The 22343-nt window shown below is 36.1% G+C and overlaps 1 protein-coding gene across 1 annotated transcript in view; it reads right to left on the bottom strand.

The window, feature by feature from the left end:
• Positions 1–17707: 17707 nt before the first annotated feature.
• ZNF804A (zinc finger protein 804A) overlaps positions 17708–22343 on the bottom strand; it is a 264615-nt gene continuing 259979 nt past the window's right edge. The window contains exon 4 of the mRNA XM_033112863.1: positions 17708–21407. Within this exon, the coding sequence (XP_032968754.1) occupies positions 18170–21407 (3238 nt within the window). The 3' untranslated portion in view covers positions 17708–18169. The remainder of the gene's footprint in view (positions 21408–22343) is intronic.

Here is a 22343-nt window from a genome sequence, read left to right on the forward strand (position 1 = left end):
AAAACCAGCTCAATAATGAATATGTTTTTGCCCCTACCTTGTCAATTTTGTAGAATTACAATGTCTGTAGTGCTCTGTATTTTAATCTCCTCATCTATTTTGCCTCCAGAGAAAGAACAGTGTTTTGGTTGACACACAGTTGTACCTGATTTTCAGTCATATTATTTCTGCACTATTTCAGTTGGGGGTGCCAGAGATTTATAGCAAAGGCAGACCACTATTATTAAATCCATTCCACTTTTCTAAGAGCATCATGAGACTGAAGCTAAAAAGAGAAAAGGCTGCATTGCTTTTCTTATAAACATTTATTTTTCTAAATGATTATGACCAATGCTATTATTCCCTTTTATTCACAATATATTTTTATGTCGAGACTATCAGTGTATGAAATTTCTTCAGGTCAAAGTTTATAAATTAGAATTTTGGAAAGCATATTTGTATTTCAAATGAACTAAACCACTATTAAATTCTATGTTTACAGGTTATAAATTTATATTTATAAATTATAAAGACTAACAGAGAGTCACTTACTACCTACTATGTACAGGTAATCAGTATATAAAGCATCTAAGATACCCCACCTTTTGAATCCTGAGAGTGCTAGAATGTAATATGTATTATATACTAGTTATTATTCCAGATATATGTTCTCTTTTTAAAAACTTGAGCCAATTATTTTAAATTGCATACTATTGTGAGAATTATCACAATTTCTTATTAAGTGTTCCAGAACCAGGACATATAGTGGCGGATGGAGATATAATTTAGAAAAAAATACTCTAATTTCTTGCAAAATATAGTCATTCATTTAATTAAGAATCATTTAATTCAGCTTTTTAATCATGAGAAAAATCCCTAAATTACAGAAAGATTTTTTTTTTAAAGATCATGTCCCTAGTTATTGTATTAGCTAGAAAATAAAAATTATGTTCCTGACCCACTCCCAAATTAGTTTTTCCCCTCCTACAAACGTATAGTCTACTGTACTACAAAATGAATAAAGAAAACAAGTTGGGTGTGGTCACTGGCCTGTAAAGGAACTGTCAAACTATCTAAACTATTTTTGTTCATCGGTTGGAAGAATTTTAATTTACAAGGTTTTAGCCCTTTCTTTCACTATTATTTGTGTTATTTCTCCTTTCTTTCAGTTTCTGTCTTTGTTCTAGTTGTCTTTGTTGGAATTTTGAAGATGAGAGTCCCTCAATGATTTTCAAAGGTGATGGATATAGAGGAGGATATGTACACACCTTGTTGGTACATGTCTGCAGGCCTCTCTATATTAGTGGACACCAGAGTCTTATATATGTACATTTATCAATGCCTTTGCTGTAACCTCAACATTCTCTGACACGCTGGAATTATTATGCCCATTATCAATAAACATATAAAGAAAAAAGGTACATTCTACAGATAAATTTATTTTTTTTCTGTTGTGAATAAACAGTGTATCCTAAGACATAGAAGTTATTTTTCTTCAAAAATGTTAAGTTAGTACTTTGTTTTATTTACTTTATTCATGGAAAAGAGAGCAAGGACTATTAGAGAAAGTGACTAAAATAAACAAGAATGATATAAATTGACAATTAATGATATAAACAACTTTACATGAAATCCCTCTAATCAAGAGCTGTGAAGAGTATGAGATATAATGTACTTGGAACATAACAAGTGAGGCTACCACAGTTTTATGGATTCTGGTAGAAGACATGAGAATCTTGGGTTAGAGATGAAGAACAATATTTATTATTCACAACAGTAGCAGTAGCCTGAGTATCAGTATTTTGGCACATGTTCATTGAGTTCCAATTGCAACAGGTTGGTGTGAAAAAGGACCAGATGTATCTACACATAGTTGGTTGCAATGAAGGAGAGGAATACTGAACTTAGAGGACCTGATTTTTTTTTTTTTTAATAGTGGACAGGAAGCATGCTTACCCTTTCCTCCATAGAGAGAAACTATCATTCTTTTCCAAAGTTGTCCACTATTCAAACATATCTGAAAAATAACTCAGAACCAAAAATGGTACCTCACTTACAAGACGTGCAGAAATCTGAGAGACACATGGAGAATTGTCTTTCAACACTTTCTACCTTATTAAAATGTTTTCTTAGGATCTCCTTGTAGGGTAGAATAATTTTTGGAAACTTTTAGAGATGGAGAGAAGTCAAACAAACCCCATTTGAAAACAAAAGAGTGTTATATTATTCTACTGAGGTAACCTATAAAAGAAAAATAGAAAATAAAGCCAGTGTAGCAGACACTGGAATTTCTTTTACTCTTTGTGTGTGTCACTCCCCTGGTTTCTTTGCAATTTTATTTCTAAGGGTCTGCACTAGCAACTCTCTTCAGAGAACTTCCTTTGGGATACTGATGCCACTTTGTCTACACTTGCTGAGTTGAAAAAGGCTGAGAGTTTACATTTCCTGATAGCTGCTCTTAGACAATAATTGATTGGTGCTCGAATTGAAAGCTCACAATGCTTCTAATCAAGACAAACACTGAAGTGGAGTTTACATACCCAAGTTTTCCTGAGGGATTTGGCTATATTTACGTTCTGTGGAACTTTCTGGCAATAGCATACTTCTTGACTTCTATTTCCTTTTCTGTTTTTATCTGTTATCTTCATAGTTTCTCCCGATAGCACTCTTTAAGTAAATCATTTTCTTAAAAATTCTTCTCAGATTCTGCTTCTCGTTAACCATGCAAAGGAAAGATGAAAGAAAATGATAGCTGCCACTTGAGTGCTTACTACTAAATGCCAGTATTCTGTAAGCACTTAATTTCATCCTCATGACAAAGTATGAGATAGGTATTATCATTTGTGGGGACAGAGCCCCAAAAAGCAGTTTCCAGGCTCTCGGCCTCACATAGAAAGGTGCTGGCTCAGGCAGTAAATGGCCATAGACTGTGATCAAATGGCCATCAGCTGTGGCTAGTTGGCTGTGAGCTGTAACCAGTGAGCCATTGGGCACTAATATAACTGCCGTGGCTACGCTAGTGGAAAATGGGGGCTAGCAAGAGGATGGTGGCTGAGCCTGCAAGCGGCGCGGTGAGGGTTGAGAATTGTGTGGCTCCTGCTTCCTGTGTCTCCAACCCAGCCACCAGCGAGAGTATAGTGGTGTGACTCCCCTACCTATGGCTCCGTGGGTGTTCCTTTTTGGCCTCACCATGTCCTGCGTTCTTATGTGCGGAGTGGGAGCTGAGACCCCGCCAGGCGCCCTGCACGACACATGGCGCAGCGAGCAGGGTATGGTGTCGGCCAAAGCTCTCCAAAGGGCAGTGGAGTAGTTTGTGCGTATGAACACTCAGTCTCAGGAAGACCAGGAGGAGCGACACCGGGAACGGGAGGCGCGGTCCACCTGGGAGACTCAAGCCTCCAGCTGGCACACCACCTTCTTGGCCATGGACGGCGTTGCCTTCATTTAGGTGATCTGCTGCAGCCTTAGGCTCTGATGGTTGTGGACATCTTATAAGGAGGCCTCCACCCACTCAGACACCTGGCACGGTGAGCAACATTCCGACCAGGTAGGAATGGAGTCTGACTCTGGGCAGGAGGACGTGTGGCCCCCACACAGTGTGTGGTGTCCGGTGGCCACTGTTCTCAGGAGTTGGACCCCCAAGGAGAGGTGGGAGGACATGGATGGCTTTCTAGCCAGCGTGGAGAGTGCCCTGCAGGCTCTGGCTGAGTGGTTGCCGGAGGAGGAGAAGGCCACAGCTGGCCATGTGGGCTGGCTGTTCCTCACGGCCTTGAGTCTCAACACGGAAAATGCGCTTCATGAAATGGCCCAGGTGCCGGACCAGGTGTCCCGGTTGGAAGCGCTGGAAGCTCGGGTCCGCCTGTTAGAAGGGGGGCCCCACAGTGGAGACTCAGAGGCAGAGGCGGAGGAAGCCAGTGGAGACAATGTAGCTCCCAACCCCCAAGCCCGGCCAATCTTGAAGCAAAGAGTAAACCGTGAGCAACCTTTGGGCCCCGGGGGCGTTGCTGCCCGCAACCCAGCTGTGACTGAGTTCACAACCTACACCCCATACACTCCCACCGAGTTGCAGGGGCTGGGGAGGCGGTACAAACAGAGCTCTGGGGAGCCAGTCTCGCCTTGGCTATTATGTTTAAGGGATGAGGGAGCAGACAACATTGTCTGCTCCCCAGGTGAGATGGAAAAGCTAGCCTTTGTGACAGTGCATCCATCTCTGCGACAAAGGTTACAGAACTGCCATAGGTTGGCCCACGACCAGGGCAACCATTCTCTAATGGAGTGGCTCACTGCTGCGGTACACACAGTATGGGGACAGAGCCCCAGAGAGCAGTTTCCAGTCTCTTGGCCTCACATAGAAACGTGCTGGCTCAAGTAGTAAATGGCCATCGACTGTGATTGGATGGCCATCAGCTGTAGCTAGTTGGCCGTCAGCTGTAACCAGTGAGCCATCGGGCACTAATGTAACTGCCGTGGCTAGGCTAGCAAAGAATGGGGGGGCTAGCAAGAAGATGGTGGCTGAGCCTGCAAGCGGCACAGTGAGGGTTGAGAATTGTGTGGCTCCTGGTTCCTGTGTCTCCAACCCAGCTGCCAGTGACAGTATAGTGGTATGACTTCCCTACCTATGGCTCCGAGGGTGTTCCTGTTTGGCCTAGACATATCCTGCGTTCTTATGTGGGGAACAGGAGCAGAGACCCTGCAGTCCGTCCTGCATGACATCATTCCTTGCTACTTAGGAGAAATAAAGGTTCAGAGAGGTAAATTTACTTGTCCAAGTCCCATAGATAGTAAGTGGCAAGCCCGGTTCTGAAGCCATCTCCGCTAAAAGACTGTGCTTCAAATACTATGCTGTAAGTTATAAGGATGATGAAAAGATGAAGACCTCTCTATTCCTTTCTCCCTTTCTCCCTAACTTTTTCCTTCCCCCCTTCGCTGCCTGACTCTCTTTCCCCAAAGAGTTTAGGAAATATAGCTCAACTTTTAGTATTTGGAAAGAAAAAAGAAACTCATAAGAATATTTTCATGAGCCTTTTGGTTAAAAAGTTAACAGTTGAAGAATACAATCCAGGGAGGTATTTTAGCAGAGATCATATTTAAAGGTCTGACAATTAAGTTTGCGAACTCATCCTAGAAAAAGTGCTACTACTTCATTGCTGAATATCACTAAGGTCATCTTCGAAGTACTCCCCTTGGGAAGCTATGCACCGATGCTAGCACCTGGTCCATCCTTCAAAGCAATTTTGGAATTCTTCTTCTGGAATCGCCATCAGAGCTGTCATCATATTACCCTTGACATACTGAATATAATCAAAATGTTTTTCTTTCAATATTTCCTTTATCTTTGGGTAAAGAAAGAAATCATAGGGGGCTAGATCAGGTGAGTAGGGAGGGTGTTCCAATACAGGTATTTGTTTACTGGCTAAAACTCCCAAACAGACAGTGCATGTAAGCTGGTGCAGTGTCATGATGCAAGAGGTCCTTCAGGACCATTTTTGCACACACCTTTCTCATGCCAAGATTTTCAATTAAGATTTTCTTGTTTCTCTATTAATGTTTACTTGGTCTGTTATGCTTCTCATAGTCAGCCGACGATTTTGACGCACGATTTGATGAATTTTTGCAATGTTTTTGTCAGTTCTGCTTGTTACTGGCCGCCCTGACCTCTTTATCAGTGACGCATTCTCTCCTTGCAGAACAATGTTCAATCCATTTGTACACTGCCATTTTCTTCATGACATTATCCCCATAAACTTGGATTAACATGTCCTTGATTTCACTTCCATTCTTTCCAAGTTTAACAAAAAATGTAATGTTTTTTCGTTGCTCTAAGTCAAGCTCAGACATTCTCGCGACAGCACACAAAAATATGCGACAACAATAATGAACGCCATTCATCAATATACCGCCACACGTTGACATGAACACAACTGTGAGACAGTGATATATACCAAGATTATGAAACCTTACTGAGCTGTTTGTATAGTGCTGCCAATGTAAGTGCATGGTGGCAAGTTCATAAACTTAATTGTCAGACCTCGTATTCATGGATAATGCTTCCCAGATGCTAATGATGCCATTTTGTCTTATAGACACATAACCCATCTAAGAGTAACTTTGTAATCAGTGTTCCTCAAACGTTAAGGTCCATAAAAATATAAGAATTATCCAGTCCATAGAGGTAGGAGCTGTTGAGTCAAGCTCATAGAAAACCCAGATTCATATGTGTTTTCATTCAACAAGTTTGCAGTACAGCTCAGTCAACTGCAATTGCATTATAGAATTGAACTATGGCAAGTCAAATGAGGCAAAAATGAAAATCAATTAATACTTAAAATATAGATAATTCATCCTAACATAGTGATGTACTAGAAAATACTTATAAATTCATTATAATATTCTAATGTTCTTTTTCTTTTTTGTTTTACAATCTCTTTGCCTTTTTTCCTCTTTTTTTCATATTTCTAGTATAGATATATTTCAGTTGGGCGTGTAAGAACTGATCCTTAGAAAACATAGGTTACCTAACCTATGATATTTGAAAGCCTCTAATGTTCTCAGCTTTTCTGTAAATGTTGCAATAGATGTACCTCCAGTGTGTAGAGGCCACTGAGATGAGCCACTCTAACGTGTCAAAGATCTGATTTTACAACAGAAAGCATATATTTTCAGAGGCATATAGATGGATATTTTGCTAAATTCTAACTCACCAGGCTGACACAGAGCAGATTTCTTGATGTAATATCTTTGCATTATCAACAACTAACTAAAATGCCATGATTAAACCTGAATGAATGATTCTTATACCTTTCCTCCTACTCTCCACATGACCTTGGCTTTATTTATTCACACTGCCTGTGTAGATGAGAAAAGAAATAGAAAGCTTCCAGTCCAGTCCAGTCCTGATGCCACCATTCGATGGAAAGTTAGAAAGTTCAAAATACTGAGTTGAATTCACATCTAACCCAATTTATTTAGAGTTAACATTATTTTTAATAAACAAAACAATTACAAGGACTTTATAAATTATAAACATGTCTTGTTATAGTTCACTAAATAAAGAAAAAAGCAAAACAACAGTAAGGACACAAGGGATCATGGAAAGTTTCTATTTTATAAAAAATAATATATGAAATTATTCCATAGACATTAGTCCTATCATTTTGATCAGTCAATAAAATATTACAGAGAAAATAAAATTATATTACTAAATGTATTGTTATATAATTTAAAATTGAAAATTAAAAAGAAATTGACTATGAAACTGATAAATTGTGAATGATTTTTAATCTAATATGTAATCTGAGTGGAAGCATGTTAAATGATAAGACATATGGAATGTTTGATTTTTAATGTATCAAATAAAACATTCAATACACTGAAATTTATATTCATTATAAAATTTAAAAGAACAGATTATCATGCATAAAGTTGAAATATTAAACATTTTAAAAAGCTCTGATTTCCTTAAGCCTATTTCTAGAATTGTTCAACTAATAACTTTGAGATTTAGGAACACTCACAATCATATTTCATATGGTATAGCATGTTAGTCTACCCAGGTTTTTTATATAATGATTTTTCCTCACATTTCTCACATTCAACTGTAACACATATGATGATACTAAAAGAAAAGGTTCAATAAGTCATATTTGTTTTACTAGAAACCTGTCCTTTCCCTTCATTTTAACTGGATATCATCATTATCAAAACTGAACTACTTTATAGAATTTGAGCCCAGTGGATATTCCAAACATACAGTCAAATCTCTAAATTAGTATGTAAAGAATATAAGTTGCACATAATTAATTGACTAATACTTGGTTTCCTATCTAATCAAATTTTCGTGTATTTATGGTAGCTTTGGACATCATTATAAAATTTAAAAGTATTTTTTAGTCTTGACAGCCATAGTTTCATTTTTTTTTGCCCCTTCATAAATATTCTAAAATTTTTGCTGATACTTTCTTGCCCATAATTGTCTCTTAATCTGAAGACAATATGGCTTTCCAACCCACTCTTCTATAGAAATAACTGTATCAAAAAGTACAAACAAAAATGACTTAGGTCACTAAATGAAAAATGCATAATTCTCATTTACTTGACCATCCAACACTATTGACAACTGTTAGCATACTCTTTTACTTAAAACTACCTTTTGCCACTATTTTCGTGGTACTATAATTCTCTAGTTTATACTCTAGCTCTTTGGAAATTTCTCTGTGTCCTCCATCGTTTCTTTCTTGTGTTCCCAAGCTTAAATATTGGTCAGGATCCACTTCTCTCTTTATTCCTTGTCCCTGAAGCTAATTTCAAACCTTCTATGACTTTAATTAAAATGATTAGGAGGAAGATTTTTAAAATAAATTTCTCTATCATATGTCACTTTTGAGCTGTATATATGTGCAATAGTTTATTTTTCAAATGATCTACATTTCTACCTCAGAATGATTAAGTTCTTCATTTCTTATAAAACTGAATCTCTAAGTATAATGTGAAGCTATTTGGCTATTGAGTAGGATGCCACTTTTCTTGACTTCACATCTGTTAATAATTTGCTTACCAAGATTCAGATGTGTTCTCAAATCACTTTGTGTGTGTTGCATTTATGACCATGATTATGTAATTTCATTCCATGTTAAGTAAAATGATGAAATATGAGTGCAAGGAGGTAGAGTTTATTCCTACCACAGTGAAATATCATGCTTTAGAAATTCTAAATTAAGTGGTATGGGTTTGGCAACATAGTAAGACTGGAGAAAAATAAATAATGAACTTTTTTTTTATTTGTTCAGAAGTTCACTTTAAATAAATAAGTTTGGAAGTCATAGATAATTTATTTTAAATGTGGGCCAGAGAAGAAAAGATGGCCAATAACTTCAATAAGAAAACAAATAGCCAAAGGAAAGGCCTTGGACCTATAGCACTATATTGGCGAATGTGATACACAATAAGATGCTGTGGGTTAATGTATGGTGCTTAGTCTGTGTCAGCATGCACGTACCTTAATGCGTGCTTTCCCCTTTAATCAAACAACTGACAACAGACCACTTCTGAATGTTTAACATAAGAAAATATTTACCACATATTCATATATTTGCTAGACAGTTCTCCTTGGATATATTCTAGGTGCCTCAAATATCCAAAAATTGAATATATTAATTCATTCCCCTAAAACTGCTTCTGTTATTTGCAAACTTTCTTCCACTCCTGTTCATCTTTCCATTATGTGTGAATGACCAAATCAACATAATTACCCAGGCATAAAACTTAGATTTTGTTTTTACATCCTCTCTCATTCTCTTCCAAACTTTCTGCATAAGTCAACTCCCAAATTGCTCTGGATTATATAACTTCTAGATTATTTAACCAACATTATACCTATTTGCTTGATGCATCTTGAAACTTCTTTTATTTTTCTGGCTTCCACAATACTTCCTGACAAATTCACACATATTAATTCATTCTTCCTTGTGTAATCCTAATTTACAATTCTGATAATGGTCATTCATCTCACTGTTTAAAAACTGTTAATGATTATCACCCTAACTATAAAGTCCTAATGATCTGCTTTTTGCCTTGCTTAATTCTCAAGCTCACCAATCAAAATTCCCTCTTCTACTCTATTGTTTCTTTAATGTGTCATATCCTCTGCATAACACATTGTGTATCATATGTATTATGTAGCCCATCTTCTTAAAATTACCTATTTACTTATCTATTTCCTCCTTTTGACTCTAAACTCATTATTAATAGGCTTTAGTTCTATCTCTTTCTCTCCAGAGCCTAGTAGAGCCCTGGAACATAGGAGATACAAGTTATCATAACAAATAAATTTGCCTAAACAAGGTATTAAAGGAATGTCTCAAAGATGAGAATAGTATAGTTAGTTATAGCCCGAAACTGTATTATCAGCCATAAATAGTTTATTCCTTCCCCTCATTACTGATCAAATCTGAGGACAAACAACATTGGCTAAGCATTTATTCTATAATTTACTAGAATGGTCATCATAGCATTTTCCATGGAAGACCTGAGGAAACATGAAATTTACCAAAGACATGGAAAAGGAAGACATCTTAGAGTTTTCAAGCAGTTAAGATATTATTTTCCATGTTAGACTATATGTACCTGAGAATATATTCCATTTCACTTTTTGACTATGTCTGTGATTTGACAGATAGTAGCCTAGTAGCCTCCTGTTAAGGGAACAGCATCCAGGAATTCCAGGCAGCAACCATCAGGCAGTCCTTGGGAGGTGTGTGTGTGTGTGTGTGTGTGTGTGTGTATGTTCCACAAAGTATGTCTGGAAAGACCAAACACATCCTGCAGACTTGGAGTACCAACACCTGAAGCTTTGAGCTCTGGCGGGATTAGGAGTGATGACCCGCAGAAAACAGTCTGCCAGTGTCCTACCTGGATGCTAAGCCTAAACGAATAATTTGGAGTTGTGAACATTTATTATTTGCTTAAGCAAAAATGGCAGTCAGTATCTCTCAAAATAAGATTAAGATTTGAAGGGACTCTGAGAAGGAAGCAGTACACCTGAGGGCAAGTGAGTTGGGTTAAGTACTAATATATTACCTCTTTGTGAATAGCTGAATTTATTACCAAGGAAAGTCACATTCAGTGACTGATTTTTAACATTTACACTCCCTCTGTCCTCTCCAAGTTCCCAACCCTTCAATTCATAAAGTTACACACATGTTCTTCTTGGAAGGCATTTTGGGACAGTGTGCCATAGGAACAGTGTAACCTGTTCCACTCATCCTCTTGATTGTGACTGCAAAGAGAGAAAAAAGCATTGTCAAAGGAGCAATGTCTAATAGTTCCAGGAAGTTACTAGAATGCAGTATAATGAGCTCTGATCTCTGGGAAGGAAGGGGGAAAGCATTTGGTATTATAAAGCAGCTTCTAAGCTTCCAAGTAATAACTCATGAGATTAAAAAAGAAAAAAAAATCCAGTTTACCTCACTAAGCTCCAGGGTGACAGTTTGTAGGTGGATTCAATTTAAAGTTGTGTACAAAAATACTATAATGTATTATTTTTCATGTAGTGAGAGTTTTATTTTTATAATCCATCTATATTCAGTTTTATAGTCCATTTACAGTCCACTCTATATTCATAGCCATTTAAAAACATATCTTTACTGATTGTAAAGTCTTGTTTTAGTCAAAATTCATAAACTAGTTTTTAACATAGATGGGGACTCTAACTTGAGAGTATAATCATAATGAGCTTTAATAGTTACCTCCAATTGCAGCTATAGTTATCTGTATACAAACGCATTTCTGGGGAGACTTTTCTATGCTGGCATGTTTAGGCAAAGATTATCCATATAAGAGAATAATATTGTATCATGTAAATACTAGAGAAACAGTCTGATTCTCAATTTCACAAATAAATCCTTGTTTAAGAATTAGAAAGGATAGTGTCAAAATAGTTATATATTAGCATAGCAGATAGGCAGCAAGCACATTGGCAATTCTTGGATATATCAAATGCAATTAAAATTGTTAATGTCTAAAATATATGTAAAATATGACATATGTTTTATATTACCTGCGAAATGGTATAGCTAGCTTCACGATGTTCATGCTCAAAGACAGGTGCATTTCAGGACAGAAAATAGATTTCTCGTATCAGTAGAACATATTAATATTTCTATCATTTTTGTTTCAGTACAACTCTTCTGGAGATGGAAGCCATTTAATAAAACCTATAATAGTATTAGGCTTATCATTGTAATGTGAAGATTAATATCTTATTAACACGTAAGTTAAAGTAATAACCATTTGTAAAATCATTTAGGTTTAAAAAATAAGTTGAAAAAGGTAAGCAGATTATTTGAAACTCAAAGAAGTAATTTGAAATTTAGTTGTTTTCAAAAGTATGTGGGAAATTTAATTTGGGGTATGATATTAAGGCAGCTGAAATGTTAGATTTTTAAAACTCACTCTACATGACTAAAATGTTATAACTCAGGCAAGATCAAACCAGAGATATGATGGGAATTTGTTCAAAAGGGGGTAATACAAAATGTAAATCAATAAGCATTTAGTATTGACATAATTAACTCAAGTACAGAGGTTAACTTCAGTAAGTACAATTAGGAGGAGCTCGACACTATGTCCAGATAGCAAGTTTGGACAAGAAGAGATTGGATCAACTGGGGCAACACAAAAGGGGCAAACACCAGGAAGCAGGAAAATTCTTCAGAACACAACGTAGTGTTGATGGAAGCTTGGAAGGAACCTATGATCTAGTCTTGTTCTAAAGCAAATGGTGGGCTAAGTATGGTAACTAAAGAGCTTATCCAATGGGAGGGTTTTCTAGTTAGAAGCCCAGTTGAATTAAGCGAGTGAAGCAAGAGGAACTGGGCTGTTTCGTGCATGAGCATTAGAAACTTACCTCTAGTTCACTGAATCCCGGTTCTTGAAGGGTGTGAGAAAATTCAGAGCTCTGGGTATAGTTGCTGGTGTTAGGAATTAAGTTGTGGAGAGAATAGGAGAAAATTTATTTATCTATTTACTTAATATGAGAGTACCTCTCAAATAACTTATGCTTCCTGCTTACAGCGTCAGCAAACATATTGATGAATAAAATGAAGCTATTATTCAATGAAGGAATTAAAATAGTCTTAGAGATAATACAAACATGATATGGAAGGTAACAATACTAAACAACAAATTATGATTAATGCAGTTGAAATGAAATGAGTCCTCTTTTTATTTTTAATTGTTTTCGGTATTGTCACTGACTTTGTTTATTGATAGTTAATTGAAGTGTGCAGTGTTTGAGTGCTCAAGACCAATTTAATAAAAAACAACCCTAAAATATATAATGTGATATTCTAAATAGTGTGAAGATAATAAATATACAGAAACTATATCCCATAAAAATGTTAGGAAGTAGTTTATAAAAAAATTAAAATACAGCAGTTAAAACCAAAATCCTAAATAAGGAAAATATAAGTAAAATATATAAATGCCTAAATTCAAAATATTGCAAGATATGCAATCAATAAAAATAACTAGGTTATTTAAAACTAAGATTTTAGGAGAGTGAAAGTGAAGAAAAGATTGTTTTACTCTTAGTTTTCTACCAGGAACTTGCAGGATCAAGTAGATTCCACAGCTCCTGCTTCCAAGGGTTGAAAGCTCAGGGCAGGTGCCTGTCTACAAGGCAACTCTATGAATAAACAAAAGGATCTTGCTCTGGGCATATGCTTTCCTGAGCAGTGGTTTCTTTGTGTGAAGGAAAAATACGCTCTTTCTCTATGCCAATGCAGCCAGCGCATGCTGGGTTGGGGAAAGGGAACACAATCCATAGGACTGGCAGATGGTGAACTAGATTTCAGTCATACTCAATACCTCAGAACAAATTGAGTAGCCTTTTTACTGCTGCCTCTAAAGCAGGACCTTGAGCCTGAGCTGATGATATAAGTAAGCCTTAAACCTTTATCTAGTTTTATTTGTTAGAGAAAGTAAACAGCTTAATGGAAAGCATCCCTGGTGGGGATGCTTTCACTCCAAGGACAGCTGCTTAACTAGGCAAATAAGCAGAGGGAAAAAAAGTAGAAACAAGAATGAGAAATGGACAATACAGTGCAGTGGGGTAGGGGGGAAGACATTAGTGAATATAAATTCAATCTATTTTTTATAGACTAATAATGAAATATCACACTTTGGATAGCTAAAGATAATATTATGCATGTCTGTCTCCCTTATTAGACTTGAATATCTGAGTAGAAGTGTTCTATTCATTTCTTTATCTTCAAATCTAGTTTAGTCTCTGACACATGCATAATCTTATCTTTAGCTATCCAAAGTTTGCTATTTCATTATGTTTGTTGACAAGTACTAATAGAAAGATGAGATGATATATGTTAGATGATAGATAGATGATAGACATAGAGATAGATACAGTGAAGCTTGTGTCTATCTCTTAGGGCAGGAAAAAGGGTTCAAGTCTTGTTTTGATTTTTGATTATGATTCAGAATTCAATTAAAGAACATAAGTTCATGTTCATGGTGCTTTGAAGTCCTAATTATTTTGGCAAATTATAGTTTTATTTAGGCTGATTTAGGACCATTTTGAAGTAAAAATGGATAACAGTTCTAGAACTCTATAATACAATCTGCATAGATTTAGAATTACATATTTGCAATTCATTTTATTCTCCCATTCAACAAACTTTTATTGAGTGTTTACTATGTGTCACATACTACATTAATTCAAGGAGCTCTTAATCTACATAGTAAATTTGACAAACAAGACAATATATTCAACACAGAGAATACTTTATAACAAAATGTGTGCACAGCACGTCATGTAAGGATAAAGGAGAAGAAGCTAACTTATCTGGGGAGAGAGGGAAGCTGGGAAAGAATCCTTAAAAGAGACTGACACTCAAGTCGAATTGTGATACATTAATAGTTACCCAAGTGAAGAAAACTATAGGGAGGAAGACATTGCAGGATAATGGAACATGATCACATGAGCTCAAGATGATCGTAACTAAGTAGATTAGAATGTTTGGCCTAGAGGAGTGCTGGAATGGATGGTCCTGAGTAGAGAGCCTGACATTTAATTCACCATAGATTTTCCAGGACATGCAAAAGACTTTGATGTCTATCTTGAGAATAATTGAGAACCCATAATAGGTTTTAAAGTATAGGGTTGAGCATAGCGTATATAGGGTTGTTATGACAAGATTACATTTTTAAAATGTATCCCTGACAGCAGTGGAGAAGATGAATTGTAGGAATCAGAGATTGGGGAAAGAGACATTAATTTATAACAGCAAGTCAGCAATTTAACTTATGGACTACTAGGGCTAGAAATATATACAGTGTATAGGCAGAAAAAATTTGACAGAAAATTAAGGGACTAGAGCTAAAATGATTCATTGATTTGACATGGGCATAACACGCTGGCTTCTGACTTGGATAAGAGTTTTGTTTGTTTGTTTAATAATGGCATTCCCAGAGCTTAGAAGCACAGGACAAAGAACAGGTCCAGTGGCACCTGAGCTTGAGTTTTGAGTTCAAAATACTTGGCAAATTTCCATATTGAGATGCTCTGTTGACAGTTTAATATAGGTCTTCAACTCATAAAGAGAAACAGAGAAAGAGAGAGGAAGAGACAGAGAGAGAGAGAGATGCAGACAGACAGACATTATAGTTGAAATCGTGGATGAGTTTCCTTATTGTCATCCAATGTGAATCCTTTTGTTACTTGGCTACAGTGACTTGTTACTTTCTATGTTCAGGTTTTATTCTATATTCCAATTCATTCATCTTTACAATAAACAAATGCTACAACAATGCCTGTAACTATCAGACTAGAGATTTGGAGATGTTGGGTAAGAGATAGTGTCAGGATTATTTACATATCGCATTTATATAGGATGTGCAATTATTTACATGTGGATAGGACAGATATTTTAGCTCCAGAACTTACAGACAAGCCATCAACCAGTGCCCAAACCTATTTCCAGAGTATGACTATTACACTGACCTGACTCCTGCTTCCGTTAATATGAGTTTGATTGGTGGTCCTCTGACATCCCTATTGCTTGATGAGTCTACCCTGACCCACTTGTCCGATTGCTCTTCATATTGTTGATCTTCAGCCCGTCAGCCTGATTCCCTTAATTCTGAGGTTGTTGTTATGAGAATAGATGAACAAGTGGCTCATTATACATTCATTTTGAGTCCCCAACATATAACAAATGATAACAGTTGATAACTATGTTATCAATATCTTATCAAAGATGTCAACTATCTAGGTGGGTTGTTCATAATCAGAATGACTTTAGCTTACTTAAATAGCATTTGTTTCTTATCCAGCTACTGGTATCCATGAAAACCAATCAATTTATCCAGCAGAATAAGTTTCAATTAGCCTTACCTGAGAAATTTTCTCTTCAGACTTTCCAGATTCTATCATATACCTACCAGTCAGTATATCCTGTTGCAACAAAACACCTAAGCATGCCTAACCATATCATTTAACCAAAAGAAATATAGGAGAGTGATAGAATTAAAATAAATAAACAAAACAAACAAACAAATAAATAGATAACATGGAGAAAGAAGAGACACATGAACACAAATTATGTCTACAAAGAAATTAAGAAGGAAAAGATGAAGAGGAAAATAAATTAAAAAATAAGAACAAGAGTGAAGAAGTGAACAAATGGGATGATAGAAGATGACAGAAAGAACATGACGAAAGTGTTCTAAAGTCAAATACTTGGTTTGATTATAAAAAGCAGAAGCAACAATCCTGAACTGACAGATTAAAAATAAACTGGGTCAGCATTCCCCAGTAGATATTCCCATCTATTTTATTTTCTAAGATAGTTTCAAACATTTTGCTTGGGGGGAAAAATCATTCATTCCAATTTTAGTTCCCATTTTTGGAACATGTTATCTTAGAGCATTTGAAATGGAATTTCTGCCTTTATTATTCTTATCTTCTATTTGTCAATCACAGAATGGTATAGTCAGGCATTCACAACCAGTTTTTTAAGGAAAACATTTAAATCAATGATTATTATGGCACATAATCAATAAAGCAAAGGACCTAGATTTCCCCCCCTTATTTTTCTACTTAAAATATAATTAAATACAGATTATTTTGATACAGAAACATACATTTATACTCAATATCATTTAGGGTAACCAATTTCCTATGGTGGACATACGAAATAGCATTTCCAAAGTCCAGCATCACTTAAATGTTGCTCTCCCTTTAGAAGGACTCAGCTGGCCTCTTGGTGTCAGTATTCATCGCTGCACTGCTCTAATCCTTTATCATTTGCACATGGTGAGGTGAACCCTCTCTTCAGACGTATAGATTTTGTTTTACCAAGGGGCAGGTACACATGGAAAAACTCTTTGGAAAAGTGTGGTGTTCCCTAGTTTTCTATTGAATAACTATATTCTTCAGTACACACAGAAGCACTTGAGTGAACAATAATGCAGAGATCATTAAAAATAAAGCAGAATCTGGAATAGTGGAGACTTTCTAATTGTTCCTGGGTGATTTAGAGTATGATACAAACATGACTACTAGAAAGTTTTGCAGAAGGAAAAGTTATTTATTTATTCTCCTTCCCATTTCCAGATTCTCAGTTAAGAGTATATCTAGCTACAGATAGTGTTTACGCGTATATCATTCTTCCGGAGATGTTATATAATGGATAATGATTTATCAATTAAACCTATTCCTGAATCCATGCGAACATTCTTATATATGTATATTTATTGCAACAATTGAAAATAAATATAATACATTTAAGAAATTTGACATACAAAAATGTTATAAGAACTTATATTGATTTCTTTCCATTTCTTGCCTACTAGTAGTTTTACAGTTTTTGAAAGAATACTATGCACTTTGCATATTTTTGAGTTATTTCCCCCCAAATATTGACATTATTTTAACATGAATTTCCATGGTTTATTGACTAGAGGGTCAATTGTTCAGGAAATATAATAAACTTTTAGTATAAGCAACATTGGAACAAACACAAAAACAAATGGATCTATTATAACTTATTCTGAAAGATGGTATCATAGTTTAAGTACTGCTAGAACTCCAAAGATATTTTGCAGGGCCTCTGAGGTTCAGAGATGCCAATGGACTGAAGAAACAATTAGATCCAAAACCTACGGTTAATATACATTCCCCAAACAATAAAACCAACAAAAAACAGAAGTTTGATTTACTTAAATATTTAACAAAAATTTATTGCAAGAGATATTTTTCACTGAATTTACAGTTTCAAGGAACATGGTACAAAACATAGTGCCATCAGCTTTGTCTAAACATTAAATAGGTGCAAATACACAAAGATTTAAATAAAAAACAAAGAGCATACTTTACAACATAAATTACAGTACTATAAATATATTTTATGTACATTATACATACACTTAAGACATCATTTTAATATACAGCATATATTGTATTTTTAAACTATTCAGTGCCTTAATAATATTATATATCAGAAACTAAGTATTTATTTGCATCATTAGACTTACAGTAAATGATTCCATATCAATGAGGCCATATTTTGGCTAGTTTCTTTCCAACCTTTAAATAGGCAATTATCCACTTAGCTGAGCATTTATGCATATAGCAGTAGTTTTCACATGAATATTTTCTTTCTCTTCATGGTGATGACTAGAAGAGGGGCTGTAGTGGGATGACAGTAGGGTGTGGGGAAAGCAGTGAAGGAAAGAGTGCGTGGGGTAAAGGCGAGAAAGCCAGATGGCTAGGATGAAGAACCGAAGCTGGAATGATTGGCATCTGAGGAGGAGCAACAAAAGTTGGCTGATTCCCTGGACAAAGACTGGGTCCTGCAGGTGCTACTGAGATATGAGGTAACGGTGTTCTGGTGAGAGCTGGGACTTGGGACAGAAACTGTTGGTGTGGCTGAAGCACTTTAAAGTTTCCTGCAGCTGCGGCTGCGGCTGCAGCTGCAGCAGCTGCCGCGTGCTGCTGCAGAACAGTGTGGTGGATGGTGGTTACCGAGGTAGAACATAAGGGCTGCTGCAAAGACAAAGGCTGCAGAGGTATGCTGGGGGGTGGAAGAGCAGCTGGAGGAAAAGTGAATTTGACCTTGTTGGCCAGCATGTTCGGCGGTATGATGTGCTGGTAGACCTCACAGGGTAGGTTTTTGAATTTGTCATGGTTTTCTATTGGGATCAACAATGCTTGTTCTGGTAAAGCCAGTGGAGCCAGGATTTGCTCTGTCGTTACAAAGGTGTGGCCACTGACATGTGCTTCTTTGAATGGTAGCCGTGGTGGTGCGTTAAGAATTCCTGAATTAAAATGCAGCCACTCAGTTGATGCCTCATTTACCTTTCCTTGTGGAAGGGCTTCAGCCAGCTCATAATGGCAAAGGTATGATTTAGGTTGTGACTGTCTGAAGTTCCTTTCAATATTAGGCACTTTGAAAGGAATTTGCTTTTCATTAATATTTATATTCTTGCTTCTTTCTTTGTGTTCCAACAAGGTATTGTCAATGTCTTCTTTTGTTGGGGCACTAGCTACATTGACAGACGTGGTGGGTACACTGGAAATCTCTGGCAATTCACCAGCAGTGGTCTCCATGACTAAATGCTCAGTTTCACCACTAGTTCCAGGAGGAAGGGGACTGCTAGGGTGTAAAGACAGTTTGTTTTCTACTTGTTCTGTTTGTTCTGAGTTCCTTTCAACATTCACAATTTCTTCTGGTTTTATTTCCTCATTTTTGTCTTTACTTGTTAACTCATCCTGGTGACATAAGGAAGAATTTCCACTCATGGGATAATCTGTATTTTCTTTGAGTTCTAAAGCTTCAAATCTGGTGTGGAATCCGCTTCTTTTTCTCCTCCGTTTCCTTTTAGGCTTAAAGGGAGCAGAAGTACGTGGTGGTCCCCAAAATTCTTCTGGTGAATAATTTTGTCGATTTAAACTTTCATCTGAAGAATAAGAGTATGAATGTTGTCTACGTTTTTGATGAAATCTTTCTGATTCATTGAGAGAATTATAACCTCTTTTAACAGCCTGATTCTGACTCACACGTTTCATGTCATTTTGAAGAACGAGGCATCTGTGATCCTGACTAGAGATGGACAGTTTGGCTTTACAACTACAGTAAGTTCTGGAGTATGTTAAATTATGCTTCCCAGAATGCATCATTGTTGGGTTGGATTGTCCATTTAAAACAATCGAGTTATTTGTACAGTGGGTTTTAGAACTAATATTATTGTTATTATTATATTCAGTGTTCCAGGTTTTATACATTTCTTCATTTTCACTTAAGTATATAGATGCTGACTTGGGCTTTTTAACAGGTAATTGATGTGAGTCCAATAATTGCTCCACAGCTAAATACTGCTTTTCTGAAATTGTTTCCAGTAGATTTTTCCTAGTTGTATCAGTGTAACTATTTTCCGTTTCCATTTTGAAGTGAGTTTTTGATTCTTTGGTTTTCTCCCCATAATGATGTCGACATAACTTTCTTCTTTTTTTCTTTCTTCTACTTTTATGGAAGCAATGTTCGTGAGTATCTTTCAACCTTGTTTTGCTGTATTTTTCACCTAGAGAGTCCTGTTTTATATGCTTTTTAATAAAATTATATTTTTTTGTTTTTCTGATCTTGCAGGAAATATTTTTATACCTCTGACTTATATTCTCATTTTTTCCAGAATCACAACTACTAGAGAGTGTATCTTCAGCCAAAAGAGAAGTGACTTGGGTGGATTCATTTCTGCTACCTCCAATTTTATAATCTGCAAGTCGGGGGATAGATGTGTCTTTGCAATCCAAAACTGGTCTCTCGCACACGTCCTCTACCTTCTGCTGAGAATGAAGATCATTTAAGGGCAGCTTATTTTTATTGAGACTGCTGTTTAATTTAGTGGATTTGAAGTCAAAACAGAGAGGATTACAGCTGTAGGAAATTGAAGGTTGAGTAGTTGTGAAAATCAGCATTTCTGATGGCCACTGAAGAACTGTGGATCCATCTTTGTTAAGTACAGGTACAAATGGCTCACATGGTCTTTTATATAAATCTGCTTTTTTATGTAAGGTTATATTATCCTCTTCAGACTTTAAAGGGGACAACATCTCAGGATCATGGTTTTGATTTTCAACTTCAATTGTGGGTGCATCACTGTCCTTATTATTTCCTTCTATGGTAGCTTGCAAAGATATGCATTCATTAGCCATATCAAGAACGGTGCATTTATTTTCTAACAATTCACAACTGTTACCAGTCATAGGTATGTCTTCATTAATAACAACATCTTCCAGTGGTATTTGATCTGCTGATGGGACTGAATTTTGACAATTACCTGCATCTGAAGATAAAGAGAGTTGAAACTGGCAAAATGAGGGTAATAATAATGTATCTTTTTCAATAGAAACTTCGTTCATCTCTTGAGTTTGGGCAGTTTCTTTGTCAGTACACATTCCCTCTGGTGGATGAAAAGAGTCAGCTTTCTCCTCAGAACTCAGAAGCACATCTGTTGGTGAAGATAGTTGAAGATGACAAGCACTAGGGACAAACCTACTTTTTCTGCTAAATCCTTTTTCCACAGAGGCATCATCATTGTATTCAGAGAAGGCTGCAGCTGAGGATTCCAGCTTCACGGATGCTTTCTTTGGAAATGCAAAAGAAAAGCCAATTTTGTGTCTGTGAATTCCCTGGGCTTGATCTCCAAGTTGATTATTTTTTGTGTCACTATTTGCACTTTCTGGATCTGCAGCAACAGTGGTGACATCTTTAGCATTCTCTTCACTATGAATCAAAGTATATTTGAAATCTTCCTGGTTATTAACTGAATCCACAACAGCTCTTTGGGAAATTTCATTACAGTTTTCTCTGACAGTAACAGTTGTTGACTTGAACATGGGGCCACTTCCGGGAGCACTACAAAAAACAGAAAAGTATATATTGGATAGAGCACTTCTGAGGAAAAAATATTCAAACACATTCATCTTAGAAAAGTCACTATAAGATTTTCCTTCAATTAAAAAAAAATCTTTGTAAGAGAATTACTTTCATATAATATAATTGCCTTCCTTCGTGCCACAATTTCATTTAGTTATTTGTTATTGTTTGGGGTAACTTGGAGGTGCTGTCCTGAGGTTATTTTTATAACTATGAACAGCAATGCTGAGGATATTCCTATGCTCTCACCAGTGCTTCTTGACCAAGACTTTTTACCTCTGTGGCGAGCACAGTGACACTTTGGAGTATAGTAGAATTCTCTAAAATAAAAATTACTTTTAATTAACAAATACTTAACATCATTGATACTATATGGAGAATAAGAAGGAAATTAAAGAAAAATCTCCAGTCATAACTTCAGAAGGGCTGGGAATTCACTAACGTTCACTGCAAGTCGAACACAGGCCAGGTGGCATGCTGCAGTATAAAAACGTGGTAATACTAGCTCGATGAGAGCTTTGAGTCTTTGGAATTGCTACTCCTAATATTTAAAAGTTACCCTGGAGTTATAAATGGTATCATAATATACAGTAAATAACAGATAAATGTAAGATAAAGACTATTTACTTAAAATGTGATTTCTATTTATTTGGAATTTCAGTATATCACAAATAGTGAGTTATGATTAAAAGAACGATATATACTCTCCGGCACATAAACAAGAAACTACTTACATATCACCTTTACCCAAACAGAATTATACTATGCAGAATTTCCATGTTATTTAAAAAGTTAGTTTCTTATGATTTACATTTGGCCAAAAATTTTTAATTGAATATGTTCTTTAATCTCTAGCACAATGAACTGTTTCATTGCCTTATTTGATAGTAAAAACAACACTACTTCCTAGGTGCA

The sequence above is a fragment of the Rhinolophus ferrumequinum genome, chromosome 8 (genome assembly GCF_004115265.2).
Source record: "Rhinolophus ferrumequinum isolate MPI-CBG mRhiFer1 chromosome 8, mRhiFer1_v1.p, whole genome shotgun sequence".
Classification (NCBI taxonomy): Eukaryota; Metazoa; Chordata; class Mammalia; order Chiroptera; family Rhinolophidae; genus Rhinolophus; species Rhinolophus ferrumequinum.